The 16079-nt window shown below is 37.3% G+C and overlaps 2 protein-coding genes across 2 annotated transcripts; one reads left to right on the plus strand and one right to left on the minus strand.

Moving 5' to 3' along the window:
* Nucleotides 1–214: 214 nt before the first annotated feature.
* On the plus strand, nt 215–11426 carry HELRODRAFT_172426 (hypothetical protein; the record flags this gene model as incomplete). The annotated part of the gene is made up of 21 exons (XM_009019084.1): nt 215–270; nt 482–610; nt 1304–1391; nt 2378–2551; nt 2868–3001; nt 3496–3592; nt 4530–4670; nt 5006–5211; nt 5847–5975; nt 6462–6627; nt 6936–7111; nt 7342–7483; nt 7639–7794; nt 8056–8131; nt 8521–8589; nt 9067–9155; nt 9354–9531; nt 9630–9850; nt 10781–10849; nt 10993–11061; nt 11334–11426. 21 exons carry the CDS (start codon nt 215–217, stop codon nt 11424–11426), a joined length of 2658 nt encoding a protein of 885 aa, XP_009017332.1.
* A 1811-nt stretch (nt 11427–13237) lies between these two features.
* Nucleotides 13238–16070, minus strand: HELRODRAFT_78664 (hypothetical protein; the record flags this gene model as incomplete). Its single annotated transcript, XM_009019085.1, has 6 exons — nt 13238–13447; nt 13752–13850; nt 14157–14222; nt 14642–14828; nt 15254–15385; nt 15931–16070. Coding segments are annotated over 6 exons (834 nt in total), but the record flags the coding sequence as incomplete, so codon positions are not given.
* Nucleotides 16071–16079: the final 9 nt, after the last annotated feature.

Raw genomic sequence — 16079 nt, forward strand, 5'->3', positions numbered from 1 at the left:
ACTTATCAGTTAGTCGTTCAATCATCGATCAATCAATTAAACAATCATTCAACCATTTATTCACTCACTCAATCATTCATTCATTCATTTAAACAATCATTCAGTTACTCAATCAATCGGCACACCATCACATTTTACCCCAAGAAAGGTTGACATATGTTGTCACGGCCGAGCGATAGAGAGCACTTTAACATTGAACACATCGGATGTCGACATGAAAATATGCACTTACGACTCGCTGTATCAAGATTTCGTGGTTGCACATAACAGGTTGTGTTGCTACTGCTATTTATCATTATCATCATCGTCATCATCATCATCATCGCCATCATCATCATTTTTGTCATCGCCGTCATCATATCATCCTGCACTCCTCAAGTCGGTTCCTCTGGTCTTCATCATCATTTACATCATCATTATCATCATCATCATTTACATCATCATCATTTACATCATCATCACCATCATCATCATGACAAAGATACAACAAGTACAAACGAGTGACCTTCACCTTTCCAACTGAACTGGCCAATCACATGGAGGTACTGCCCAGTACTGCCATCGTCCAGTCATCTTCCTCTTTCAAGTTTTTTATCAAATTTCTACCGAGGTCTGTTTGGTGGTGTGCCATCGTGTGTGTATGTGTGTATGTGTGTGAGCGCGTGTGTGTGTGAACGTGTGTGCGTGTTGTGTGTGTGCGTGTCTGTGTGTGGTGTGCCGCCGTCTTTATGTAAGCGTGTGTAAGTGTGGAGTGACGTGGTGTGTGAAATGTCCTGTGTACCATTTGAATATTGTATTTATTGTAAATTGCTATGCTTGGCATGGCTGTGTTGTAAGCCACGAATTCTAAAAAAAATTTTTCCCCGGGTCGAAAAAAATTTGCTATTCAAGTACATATGTAAAATATTTCTCAATACGGCCCTCACAGCAAAAACGTTTGCCCACCCCTGGTATGTGTTGGCGTGCGTTCGTGCGTGTGTATGTGGTTTTCCTCATGAATTTTGACGAGTTTATAACGTTTATTTTGTTTTGAAATTACAACTGCAATGTTACATAAGAACGGCGTATCGATACAGCAACAGCAACGTTACGACATAACAACAAAGTGACCACACAACAAAGTGACTACACAACAAAGTGACCACACAACAAAGTGACCACACAACAAAGTGACCACACAACAAAGTGACCACACAACAAAGTGACCACACAACAAAGTGAACACACAACAAAGTGACCACACAACAAAGTGACCACACAACAAAGTGACCACACAACGAAATGACCGCCACCACACAACCAGGAAGATGTTAGCAAGCGATGCGCCATCGTACTTTGATGCCAGTACATCTGTACTCCGAGTACCCATTTCAGTACATGTCTCCGATCAGGTTGTCAACCTGGTGATGATGGTGACGACGACGACGACGATGATGATGGTGGTGGAAGCATTTGATGATGATGATGATGATGATGATGATGGTGGAAGCATTTGATGATGATGATGATGATGATGATGATGATGATGATGATGGTGGAAGCATTTGATGATGATGATGATGATGGTGGTGGTGGGGGTGGAAACATTTGACGATGATTTCGTTTTTTGCGACATTAATGAAGATGATGATGACATTGATGACGATGACCATGACGCAAATGATGATGATGATTTTGATTAATTTTATTCATTCAAAATCTACAACCGCGAATAACGGAAGAAGTTAATGTAGACTTACAGAGAGCAAATGAGACAGAAATAAGATTGAATATGATAAGAACTGATACAGTTTAGCAATGGCCGCCGTGAAAAACAGAAAATCAATTTCAGAATTCTGTGGAAATAACTACAAAGTTTCATATTCATTACGATGCTACAGATAAGAATCATTATTTAGTTCGCACTGTGCTAAGTTTGTGGGGATTGATCTGTTTAACAAGGAAGCTGTAGAGTTGTCACTGTAAAAGTAGTGATAGTAGTAGCGTGGTTTTTTTTTCTGTGGTTCCACTACTTTTTCAGTAGTATCAGTTGCGACAGCACCACTACTTCTGACGCAAGTGGTGGCATTGGTGGAGGCGACACTTTTGAAGATTGAATAAAATTGCCATTTTTCATCGAGATAAAATTTGTCCTGAAATAAATAGCAACGTTTATATGATAAGAATTTTGATTTGATAATATTGGTTTGCTCCATGCTTGTTTGTAGTTCTTTATTGACTGACGTTGTTACTTACGGACTTACTTTGTTACTCTGCAGTTTGCGATTCCTGCTAACAACTCTTCCTTCAAATAATGGAAAGGATCGCAAAAATAATTTTTTTTTTAAATTATTCTCATCTCCATCGTCGTCATCAGCCACTTACACCACTACCGCAGACACAGCCACACGAACTTGAGATGCACGCAGTGGTGACCACAAGTGACGTCATCATAGAGCCACGCCACATCAACTTCAACTACTGCACAACATACGAACGTGTGTCGGCAAACGTCACCGCGCAAAATTCGTCACTGCTACCACAAAATATCGGCTTCGTTGATCTCCCACCTGTTAGGTTTTTGTTCGTTCGTTCGTTCGTTCGTTCGTTTCTTCATTTGTTTGTTTGTTTATTTATTTGTTTGTTCGCTAGCTTGTTTGTCTGTCTGTTTGTTTGTGTGTTTGTTTGTTTGTTTTGCTGAGTCACCACACGGATAATTTTTGTAAAGATTGTTGTTAAGATTGTTAACTGATAATGACAACAACCGTAACTTTAAAATTTTTCTTCTTCTTAACGCCTCACTCGCACTTAAAAATAAGTAGATCATAAGCAAAAACCAATGAACGAAACGTTTGAAATGACACGGAGTCATTTGCGATCGAACTCAGGAGATATCGGTCCAGCCGAACGACGGATTCATGACGATGCTTCCCATGGAGAAGATGGAGGTCTGCCTCACGTTCGCACCCGCCCAACAAAAACATTACAAGTTCTCACTCGTCTGCAAAAACTTCAAGAACAAGTAGGTGGCAATGGTAGTGCTGATGACAGATGGATGATGACGAAGATGATGATGACAATTTGGTGATGACATTTTTTCTCTTTATTTTATTCTTATTTTATTTGGTTTTATTTTATTTACCTAATTTTTTACTTCTTCGCGATTGTTTGCAGTCCGACATTTAAGTTGAGTCCAGTTGAATTTGTTGAAGTTGGTCTATATAAACTTGATTGATTGATTAATTGAAAGTGATTATGTTGTTGTAGCAATGATTGGCGGTAGACATCATCGTTAACGTCATCATGTACTTACAACAGTCATCATCATCATCAAATCACATCATCGCATTATCATATCACATTATTATCGTATCATCATCATCACCATCGTCATCATCATCATCGTCGTCATCGTCATCATCATCGTCATCATCATCATCTTTACCATCGTCATCATCATTATCATCATCATCGTCATCATCGTCATCCTCACCATCATCATCACGACTACCAAAGAGATTTCAAGTTGACGTGCGAGGGTTGGGGCGTGGTACCCCCTGTCCAACTTTCGCATCAGCTGATCCTCCTCCAATTGGTGGCCGTGGATGACCACGTCCATCAAACTATTACTATCATCAATCACTCAGGTTGATTGGCTGGCTGGTTTACTAATTGGCTGATTGGTTGAATTGTTGATCCAACTGCGGTTTGTTGATTTTATTTATTGATCTGATTGTTGAGTTGATTCACTAGTCCTACTGCTGATTGGTTGGTCGATTGATCGTTTGATTGACTGATTGTTGAATTAATGATTGGCTGATTTGATTGTTTGTATATTTGGTTAAATTTTTAATTGGGTTGTTAAATTTGGTGAATGGTTGAATGCTTATATAAAATGTTCATTTGTTTGTTGGTTGAATGTGAATGGTTCATAAATTACATGGCTAGCTGAATAGCCGATTGAATAATTTGTTGATTGGATAAATTGATAGGCGGCTTGTTTGGTTAGTTGATTGGTTAGATGTATTAATTGAATCTGTTGTCTGTTAACATGATTGATTGATTATTTAATTAGTTAGTTGATTGATTGTTGATTGATTGATTGACTGACTGACTGACTGGCTGATTGATCGTTTGATTGATTGATTAATTGATTGATTAATTGATTGATTAATTGATTGATTAATTGATTGATTATTTGATTGATTAATTGATTGAACTTCCACTCGACCACCAACAGATGAGGAAAAATTTTTTGAGTTCTTCACAGAGGAATGCACCTCATTCATCAGCATTTCACCCCACGTTGGATGCCTCAAACCAAAAGGGGTTGGTTGGCTCTTTGAGTTGATTGGTTGGTTGGGTCTTTGAGTTGGTTGGTTGATTGGTTGAATTTTTGATTGAATGCTCTACTTGATTTGATAATTTGTTGTGTAATTATTTTATTTACAATTGACTTGTTAATTAAATAATTGGGTCATATTCCATTTTGTCTGATTGACAAATTTTAATCGTCATAAATTCTCAATTTTTGTCATCATCAACCCCAGAGAGAACTGCTCCGTGTAAGTTACAAGCCCCGCCTACACGAGCTGTCAATCAAGCAGGAAGCTGCCAGGTTGATGCAGGTTGAGATGGAGCGTACGAAGCAGCAGCAGATGACGAAGAGGAGGAGTCTGACGGCTGAGAATGTCATTCAACTCGATCAACTACATAAACAAAAAAATTCAGTTGCCAACTTTTTGCTGATGTTTTTGTGTGATTAAGACTTGCTGTTGTTGTTGTCGTTGTTGATGATGTTTTGTTATTGGTCATTTTGTTTTTATTTGGGTTGTTGTTGTTGTTTTGTGATGATGACAATGAGTTTGTTTCAACACTACCAACTTTACGATGAATATAACAGTCGTCTTCATTATCATTTTAGTCGTTCACTCACCGGGCTAATTACAACTTAAACATTTTAAATAATTTAATCAATCATTTTTTTATTCTTAATTACTAATAAAATATTTTCATTCGAATGTAGATCACAGGTGACACGAAGAACAAAAAATCAGCAACCAGGGCTGCTGCTGGTGAAGCTGCTGCTGCTACTGCTGCTAACCACAACGACGACAAACGCATTGGCGGCAGTGGCGGTGATGTCATGAAAGCTGGCGGTGGTGAGAAGATCGGTGGTGGTGGTGGTGGCGATAGTGATGCTGCTCCCACGTACTCCGATGTAGTTGTTGGGTGAGTTGTCAGACCCTGGTTCCTCATCTTCATCCCATTATTATTCATACCATTGCCATCTTTTTCATCATCATCTTTACCATTATCATCATCTTCATCATCCTCATCCTCATCTTTATCATCTTCACCTTCATCATTTATTTATATATTTATTATTTATTTATTTATTTAAAGGATAACCAAAAAGATAAACTTGTGGATAGGCCACCCTTAACTAAGAATTCCAACTGTAAATGTAACAGAAATTTCAAATAAATACATACACACAAATTCTTAGTTAAAATGTAACAGAAATGTCAAATAAATACATATACAAAAACACATGCTCACACGTACATCATTCCATGAATACTGTCATGTTTCATATAGTACCTAAAAGTGACAGTATAGTCACAACTGAGACTGAAAAATTCGCTTACTAAGAACATCAAAATTAAATAAATTGTAAAATAGTGTAAAGCTATTTAAAATAAGTGTTTTTTTTAACTAAAAAAGTTTTTAGCTTGTTTTTAAATAAGTGTAATGAGTTGATTGTTTTAATTTCATGTGGCAATACAGTATCCCATACCCTCGGACCATTAAGTTCCATCTTCATCTTCATCTTCTTTAACGTTACCACCACCATCATTGACCAGGAACAGTGAGTACATGTTGGCACGCATTTCCCTGATGAAGAGGATGAGTGCCAGCAGTTTGCGACACAAGTTCCCATGTTACATCGGCTGCAGGTCCAAACGGGAAGACGTCTGCACGCCAGTCCTTGAGTTAGTCATGATTATGATTCGGGTGGTGGTGGTGATGATGATGATCATGGTGATGATGACGATGATGAAATGAAATTGATAGCTTGGTGATTATCTAGCTGCCACTGAAAATTCCTTTTGCCGATGGTCTTGTTGATGCTTAGATGTGAGTTATATTCGTTGTGTGGCTGAGCTAGCTAGCTAGGATGTGCCAGTCTGTTTGCTCACCTGTCTGTCTGAGTGTCATATTTCTCGCGGCAATTATACCGCGCCAAAACTAAAGGAACTGTCTGTTTGAATTTCAAAAGCACCACGTGTTGCGTATGATGGAGTGCCCGCGCATTCGTATGAACGTGTAGCAACATGTACTTCGTTTTGTTTAAAAAATGTACAAACTTTGTACTAAGTGATCCGTAACTATACATAATTACCTCTGCGTGTTTGTCAGAGCTACTTAGTAAAAGTCAGGAAACATCATTATCAATTTATCATGATGATGATGACCAGTCCCAACAGCACGATCTACCTTGAAGTCCACTGCTCAATGATGCCGCCCGAACTTCAGCTGGTCAATGACCTTGCCAGTGACGTCGTCGAGTTCGGTCACGTGTTTGTAGGTCATTACGTCATCAGGACTCTTGTCGTTAGGAACGTCTCCGGATTTGATGTGCAGGTTGCATTCGGTGATGACGACGATGGTAGCTGATTATCATGATAAAGATGATAATTATGTTGATAATGATGACTATGATGATAATGGTGATGATAATTATGGTTTTGATGATGGTGACGACGGCTACGATGATGAGGTAAGTAAGATGGTGAAGGTGGGAATTACGACAATCATGACGTCACCGAATCGAGTGTGAATTGAATTCATTAATTAGTAATATGTACATTTATTTATTTGCTTATGCTATTTATTATAATCAGTCAATTAATTAATTACCTAATTGAATTTCATCAACCGACACCGAGCAGCTGGGCGGTTCCTTGTTGGACACGCATTCAAACTTCAGCGTGTTGAACTCGTGGAGGTGCATCAAACCGGACGAGACGCACAACTGCAGGGTCAAGTTTGAGCCAAAGTTCAATAATAAGGTCAAGGTCATGGTCATCGTTATAATGGCTCTGATCATTATTGTAATTTGTATGAAGTCGGTGATGAGATAGATGAGGACGCTGGTAAGTAATGGAAATGAATAGGTTGACGTTGACAGTGATTAATTTGAATAAATCAACGTTTAAATATTTTTCAAAGAGCGTCACGGCCGGAGATGCACCGAATGTTCGGCCCTGTCGATCATTCGACCAAATTTCGACATTCGTCCATTTTTAGGCCGAGTAGCTGATTATTGCAATTTTCGTTTAAAACATTACATTTCAGCAAAAAATGTATTTTGGCCATCATAGCCGTTAAACCAGATGAATTTGAACTAGAGATTGTATACAATCTCGATAAAGAATTTTTCGATAAACACGATTCGACTCCTGTTTTTTTCCCTAAATTTTGGATTCTTTGGTATTCGGTAGTGGATCAACTATTCATTCATTCATTCGTTCATTCGTTCGTCCGTTCGTTCGTTCGATCATTCATTCATTCGTTCATTCATTCATAAGGTAAAGTAAAATTTATATAGACAAACATTATTAACGAAGTTGCGACTAATCGCCCAACGAACAGTTCTACGAAAGCTTGACCATTAAAGGCCACATGACCTCACTGCACGTGACCTTGAAAGGTGAAGGTCGCTGTATGAAACTCGAAGTGCCATTGGTTGATAGGATGGTGGACTTTGGAAAGGTCATGGTGGGTGAGAGAGTTGAGGAGTTGTTCAAGGTCGGTCATACATCATTTTTTTTATTACATCTGTATTTTTTTTATTGTTGTTATTATTATTGTTGTTATAATAATAATAATTAATAATAATAATATTATTTTTATTATTATTATTATTAGTAGTAGTAGTAGTAGTTGTAATAGTATTTGCTAGCAGCAGCAGTAGTAGTAGTAGCTGTAGTAGTAGTAGTAGTAGTAGTAATAGTACTAAAGATATTCTAATTATTATTGTATTAATTTTCCTGAACTGACCAACTCCAGATAACAAACAGGACAGATCTGCCATTGAAGTATGCCATCTCCATTGATGGACAGTCCAAATATAAGGATCACCATGGTTCGACGGATGGATGGATGAATAGAGGGATGGATGGATGAACAGAGGGATGGATGGAGGGATGGATGGATGGATGGATGGATGGATGGATAAATTTTTTGATAGATGGATGGATTGATAGGTGGATGAATGGATGGATGGATAGATGGACGTATGGATGAATGGGTGTATGGATTGATGGAAGGATGGATAGATGGATGGATGATCAGGTAAATACATGACTGGATGAAAAAATTCATAGATTTATAAATGAATGAATTGAATAGCAAAAAGGTAGCTGAATTGTTGAATTGTCAAATGAATGGACGGACAGATTCATATATTAGTATAAACTTTAACAAATGAACATTTTCAAAATTGAAACTCTCATCATAACATCCAACCTACAGTCGTCAACATGACGTCAGTGTACGGAGTTTTTGATTGCACACCATGCCACGGAGTGCTTGCAGCCGGTAGTATGTTTCTTGATGTTTCTCATGATATGCTGTGGTGTCGTTATCGTAAAATTATCTTGTCTTATTTTGCATCTTTCGATCAGCTGTTTGTTTGAATGAGCGAGTATATGGACTCAAAAGAAACAAAATAAAATGTAAATAACATCCAGATCGCCATTTTAAAATTTTCTAGCGTTTTATTTTTGCTGGGGATAATATCGTTATTAATCGAATTGATTACAAAAATATAGCGCTATAAAATGTAATTTGTTCATTGATTGATTGTTTTAAAAATTGGTGTTGATGTTGTTTGGTTGGTTTTTGAAATTGTAGGTGTAGATGTAGTTTGTTAGGTAGTTGCAAGTTTATTGTATCTTAGTGGATTCACGTCAATGGGTGATTGTTGTCTTTCAAACCTGTTCACTATCATTTTTATCATCATCGTCATCATCATCATCTTGTTCATTATCATCTTTTTCATCATCATCAAACACTCAGAAGCTTTTCAAGATATCTTGGTATCCTGTCAAGCGGATGTACTCGTTTGTGACGTATGTGATGTTGGTCATATCGTCACTTCCGGTCAAGTAAGTATTCATTCATTCATCCATCCATTTATTCATTCATTCATTCACACATACATTCATTCATTCGTTTATCCATCCATCCATTCATTTTTTCATTCATTCATTCATGCATTCATTCATTCATTCATTTTTTAAAAATAGGGCGAATTACAATTTTTAATAAAATTAACAATAATAACTCAATAATGGCGCAAACAGGAGGAGATGTACACATTCAGAATGAGGTGTCAGGTCAAAGGTCATACATTTTATCTCGAGGGCGGCGACTTTATTCATCCATCGCTCGTTCATTCATTCTCTCTTGATCCTCCACTTCCGGCCGAGAATGAGGATGGCGACGCTAAAGAGGCTACTGCTACTACCGCCAACGATATTGGTATTTGATATAGTAATAGTAGTGGTAGTAGTAGTAGTAGTAGTAGAAGTAGTAGTAGTAGTAGTAGTAGTAATTAAAGTAATAAATTATCATCACAGACTACCTCCAACCGATCATCATTAAAGTCACCGGTTCATTTGATGATGACGATGAAGGTGACGACAACAACGATGGTTGCAACAACAATAACAACAACCACAATAATAATAATAACAATAAACGTAATAATAACAGTGGTTATGATAACGACCTAGGGTCAAAGGTGAAAGTGTTAACGGTTGGCTGCGTGAAGCTATCGAAGAGTACAAAATTTAAAAAGGTTGTCATCATTCCCACCCAATCATCATCGTCATCATCATCATCATCAGTCCCACCTCATCGTCATCATCATCATCATTTATTTTATTATCAAAATAATTATTAATAACATTATAATTATCATTATCATTATTACTAAAATTATTACTAAAGACGCACCGAACATTCGGTCTGAATTTGACCTTCAGCTTCGGCTTCCTTCATCTTTATTGCTGTTCTATTATTATTATTGTTACTGTTGTTGCTTTTATTATTATGCTGTCATTAAGTATTTTTGGACCTGCGACGCTATTATTACGCCGCTCGTAGGCGCGAGGCCTTGTTTGCCAAAAAAAGGTCGTCATCAGTCATTATGAAATCTTCAAAAAAATATTTTTCCCCCGGGTCAAAATAATTTGCTATTTAAGTACATGTGCGGCCCTTCAAAGGTAAAATAATTCTTAATGCGGCCCTTACAGCAAACCCACCCCTGGTTTAAACCATCATCTTTTTTTATTCAAGGACAATAACAACTGTTGATTATAAACAGAGGAAAATTTATTTTGGCCATCATAGCGGTTAAAATATCTGAATTTGAACAGAGAAATTGAGAGTTGTTGGGAGAACTCTCGATGGAGAACAGTAGAATTGAACCTAATCTCTATGGAGGGTTGTTGAGAGAACAAGATTCTCTTACTGTTTTTAAAATAACTTGTTTTTCATTCTAAAATTTTTTTTTTCAAAACTGCCGGATATTTGGTGAGTATTCTGCTCCGGCCGAGTAGGGTCATAGTAGGACCGAAAAGGTCAAATCAACACTTCATCGTCCCCACGCTGTCTCTATCTTCATAACTCTTAAAATTTCATCATTAACATTTCAGCAGCTTCATCATCACAATCAAAACTTTATCATCGTCGTCGTCATCATCAATCATCATTATCGTCTCTTTAGAATGTTGAATGGTATTTTGAAGATATGCAGTCTGCGCTGTTCAGTGGATTCTCAATCAGTCCCACTAAGGTCATTCATTTATTCGTTCGTTCGTTCTTTCATTCATTCATTTCTTCATTCGTTCGTACATTCATTCATTCATCAATTTATTCATTCGTTTATTATTTCAATTGCTAATTCATTCATTCATTCCTTCGATATAATGCAATCAGGGTATAATTGAAAGCGGGCACGAACAACAAATAACCATCAGCTGGAAACCCAACGCTAGCACGTGCCAGGTTGAATGAATGCAGTAGATGAATGATTGAGTGTATGAAAGAATAAAAGAATGAATTCAAATGATCTGATGAATGAATAAATGAATCATTTAAACGAATTAATGATTGATTGATTGAACGATAACCAAAATTACTAAAAATTTAAACTAAATAAATTAGTGAAGAAGATTGATTGTTGATTATTTGATTGAAAAATAAAATGAATGATTTGAATTGATTCAGCATTGATTGATTGATTGACTTATCCCAAGAAATCAATTCATCTACTACAGGTGAACAAACCGTGCTCAAGCGAGATGATGATGATAATGAAGGGTGATGTCGTGGGAAGGGTCAAGGTTCACCTTATTGGGGTCGTCAAGTGATCGAGGGCTTGATAGATGAATGAATCCACTCATTTACCGATGGATTGATTGGTAGATGAGTGAAGCGAATGAATAAATTAATGGGTTGAGATGGACGAATGACTCGACTGACTGACTGATGAATGTATTGTTTGTTTGATTGATTGAAGGATTGATTGATTGTTTGTTTGATTGTTTGTTTGAAGAATTAATTGATTGTTTGTTTGATTGATAATTTGATCGATTAATTAGTTGAAGGATTGCTTGATTGATTGAAACAGACTCAAATATTTTTTTATAAACTTTATTAACATTTTCCCAAATTATTCAGCTATTATTTACTAAATATTTACAGATTATTAAAATAAATGAATTGTACATAGAAAAAATAAAAAAATACTAATTTAATAATTGTATTATTATTATTAATATTATTATTATCAATAATGAAAAAATCTCTGATTAATTGCATTTAATGCTTGTTAAAAATCGAAATTAAATGTGAATTGAATAGTGAGAAGTAGATAGTACTATTACACACACGCACGCACACAGACAGAGACACACACACACACGCACATATATGTATATATATATATATATATACGCATATATCACAACGATCATTCCCGCCTTATAATTATCATAAATTATGATAATTATTAATATAATTGGAGAGTTAATCAAGCGAGACACAATGTAACACAGTACATACATACATACAGTTAATAAAAATAATCAACAGAATAACAAGTGTAACAATTAAATTACTAATAATAATAAGAATAACAATAATGATGATGGTATTTAATACGAACAATAATACAGAGGATGATGAAAATGATGGAGAGGGTAAAATTCAGATCACAATTATATATCGTCGTCATCGTCATGATGATGTAGAACGCACACGCACACACCACACACACACACAAACACATACGAACACATACACACACAAATACTCACCAATACGCACACACAGTTATGGATTACGATGGTAAAGTCTTTTGGATAATTATTTATTGCCAACTTGTTGAAATGTTCAATAATCAATAAATAGCAAAATAATCAATTAAAATGAAAAACAAAACTACAAATTCAAATAATAAATCAGCAGACACACACTCACACACGCGCACACACACATACACATATAGGCATAAAGACATTAGATGGCAGTTTAAACAATTGTCAAAAGATATGAAACATAATCGTAATCGCAAGTGTAAAAATTATTATTATTATTTTTATCATCATCATTATTATTATTATTATTATTATTATTATTATTATTATTATTATTATTATTATTGATATTATTATTATTATGTTTTGCTATACATTTCCATTTAAATGCTGTAAAAAAAATTGCTCAAGAGATGTTAGCGTGAGGAAAGTTTCAGAATGAAGTATGCACTGCGCATGCATGTTCGAATGCACGCACCCCCCAATCGCGGACGCCACGTTTCTTCTTTCGTGACGTCACGCATCACGTGATCAGGGGCTGGTCGTCGTCGTCCTGCTGGTCCCCCTCCTGATTGATCTCGTCGTAGCCTGGTTGTTTGGAGGGGAAGAGAGGAAGTTGGAGAAGTCAACCAATTAATCAACCAACCAACCAATCAATCAACCAATCATCACATTAACCAATCAATCATCACATTAACCAAAATCAATCAATAATTTAATCATTCAATTAGCCAACCAACCAATCAATCAATCGATCAATCAATCGATCAATCAATCGATCGATCGATCGATCGATCGATCAATTATTACCTAAATCAATCAATAATTTAATCATTCAATTAGCCAACCAACCAACCATTCAATCAATCAGTCAAGACATTAATTGACCAACCCTTCATAATTCTCTGCGTCTCCCTCCTGTCTCGATTGATGAAGAGCGACGCGGCGAGGAAGAAGCCCCCGCCGACCACGCAGATGAAACAGTCCATGTAGAGGGCGAACTGGAGGCTCTGGTAGTTCATCATTATGTCGTGAGTTGTGGAGTTGAAGGAGCGCTTTATGCTGTCCGATACCTGAGCGTGTGTGTGTGTGTGTGTGTGTGAGTGTGTGTGTGTGTGTGATACCAACATCAGGTATGTATACAGCAGATACACCACCATAAGCATCAACACCAACCATTACGAGCACTACAGCCGCCACAAGCACCGACACAAACGTGAATTTCAACCTTCCACACACAACCACCATGGCGAAATAATTTTCTCACCCTCGACGTCATCACCATCATCAACAACGTCATCACCACCATCATCATCACCACCATCATTATCACCACCATCATTATCACCACCATCATCATCATCATGATGAACGAACCAGGCCGACAAGTGTTGGACTTCCGGCGTCTCCAAGTGCATGCGACATGAGGATCTGGAGGGAGGCAGCTGTCGACCTCCTGGTGGGTACTACCAGGTACTGCAAGGGGTGGTGGTCGTGTGGGGGTGGTGATGATTATGATGTCGTGGTGGTGAGGGTGGCCATGAAGATGAAGATGATGACGATGATGATGATGATGGTGTAAGGAGATGTAAAAGAAGTAATGATCGATGACAATGCTGTAATCAAGAAGAAGACGACGTAATGATGATGATGATGATGCTGTGATGATGAAGAAGATGCAGTGGTGGCGATGACGACGACTACGCTGCAGCGAGCGTGACGATGAAAACGATGACGATGATGAATCCGATGATAAGGATGATAAGGAGGGTTGAAAACTACCAGAAGCATGTCGGAGACGAGGGCCCAGTTCAGAAACAACAAGGTCTCCCCCAGGAAAATGCACAACTGTTTGCGGGCGAAATAAAAAAAAAATCATGATATGAAATGATAGATAGACGTGTGTGTGTGTGAGAGAGAGAAAGTGTGTGTGTGTGTGTGCGGCGTGTGTGTGTGTGTTGGAAGCATGTAGGTAAATGTAGTGTGCATTTAAAAATGAATATAAAAATCGTCGCAACAAACATTTCATTCAAACATAGACAACCCTATACAAGATAAGCTCTACAATCTATAAAAGCACTTACAAATCTTCAATTCAATACAACACAATACAATACAATACAATACAACACAATACAATAAAATAAAATACAATACAATACAACAAAATACAATACAGTACAATGAAAACACCGAACATACAACACAAACCAACCAACAAACAAGCAAACAAACAAACAGCATAGTGACCAACTAACAAGGGTAACAACAGTATTGTATCTGGAGAGGTAAAGAGCCAGGAAGAGAAATGGGGCGGATGAGATCATGCCAAACGCGCAGACGTAAGGATCGGCCAGGGAGGTTTTTCTTCGCAAGAGGCCTGCCGCCCCCGACCCCAAGGTCACCCCGAGAATACCGGAAACAACTGTTATCACTCCAAAGATCATGGATACGCTGATGACAGTGGCAATGATAGTATAGGATGATTATGGTGATGAAGATGATGATGATTGTGATGATGACGAAGTTTGCAGAAATTAAATTGGCACTTAGGCGATGAGTTGAATGTTTGTTTAACGTGTGCTTTAGGGTAATAATTATATTGGGATTCCTCGTCATTTAAACAAACAAAACATCATCATCATCATCATCATCATCATAAACATCATTATCATTATTATCCCTATGAACAAACTATCATCATCATCCTCATGGCTATCATCATCACCATCATCATCATCATCATCATCGTAATCATCATTAACATCATCATCACCACAACAACGATCACGACTTGGAATTATCATCAACATCATAATCCTCATCAACAACTTCTTCACAATCATCATCACCATCACCACCACCACCCTCACAACAACAACCTCGAGTCATCGGCCTGATTGGGTTGGACCAGTATGGAGTAGTAGACGTACTGGGGGGCCCATAGTGCCAGCGACCCCGTTACGAAAGCCACCGCCGTGAAGCCCAGAGACACCAGAAGGAAACTTTTGCTGGTGGTGATGGTAGGAACGATGATGATTATGATGATGATGAGGAAGAGGACGGCGATGATGATGATGATGATGAAGTAGTCGTTATTATTATTACTACTATTATTATTAATATTACAATTATTACACAATCATTATGTATATTATATTATATTATATTATAACGATAATGACTATAGATGTGATAAAGGTCGTGGTATTGATGATGATGATAACGTTAATGATGACGTCCATGATGACGCTGGCGCTAACAACAATGATATGATAATGGTGATTAAAGTTGACGATGATAATTATATGATCAACAATAAAAACATTAAATAATATAACCCACATGAACCAACAACATGAACAAAGTTCACCCAACATTCACGCAAACAAACCATATTAAACAGCGAAAAATGAACAATGAACAACAAAAAACAAACTGAATGAACATTAAACAAACAAGTGAACTATATAAACAAACAAATGGACAATGGACAAACGAGTGAACAATGGACAAACGAATGAACAATGGACAAACGAGTGAACAATGGACAAACTGTGTGAAGAGATATTTCATATCTTCAATCCAGGTTGTGGCCTCCAGGTAGTTACTGTGGTCAGATGCCCCCCTTGATGGCTCGTACACTGCAGTGCATATCAACAAACTGCTTATCAGGCATAAGATCGGGGTTAGCTGTTGGTCGTG

The sequence above is a fragment of the Helobdella robusta genome (genome assembly GCF_000326865.2).
Source record: "Helobdella robusta unplaced genomic scaffold HELROscaffold_23, whole genome shotgun sequence".
In the NCBI taxonomy this organism is placed as follows: Eukaryota; Metazoa; Annelida; class Clitellata; order Rhynchobdellida; family Glossiphoniidae; genus Helobdella; species Helobdella robusta.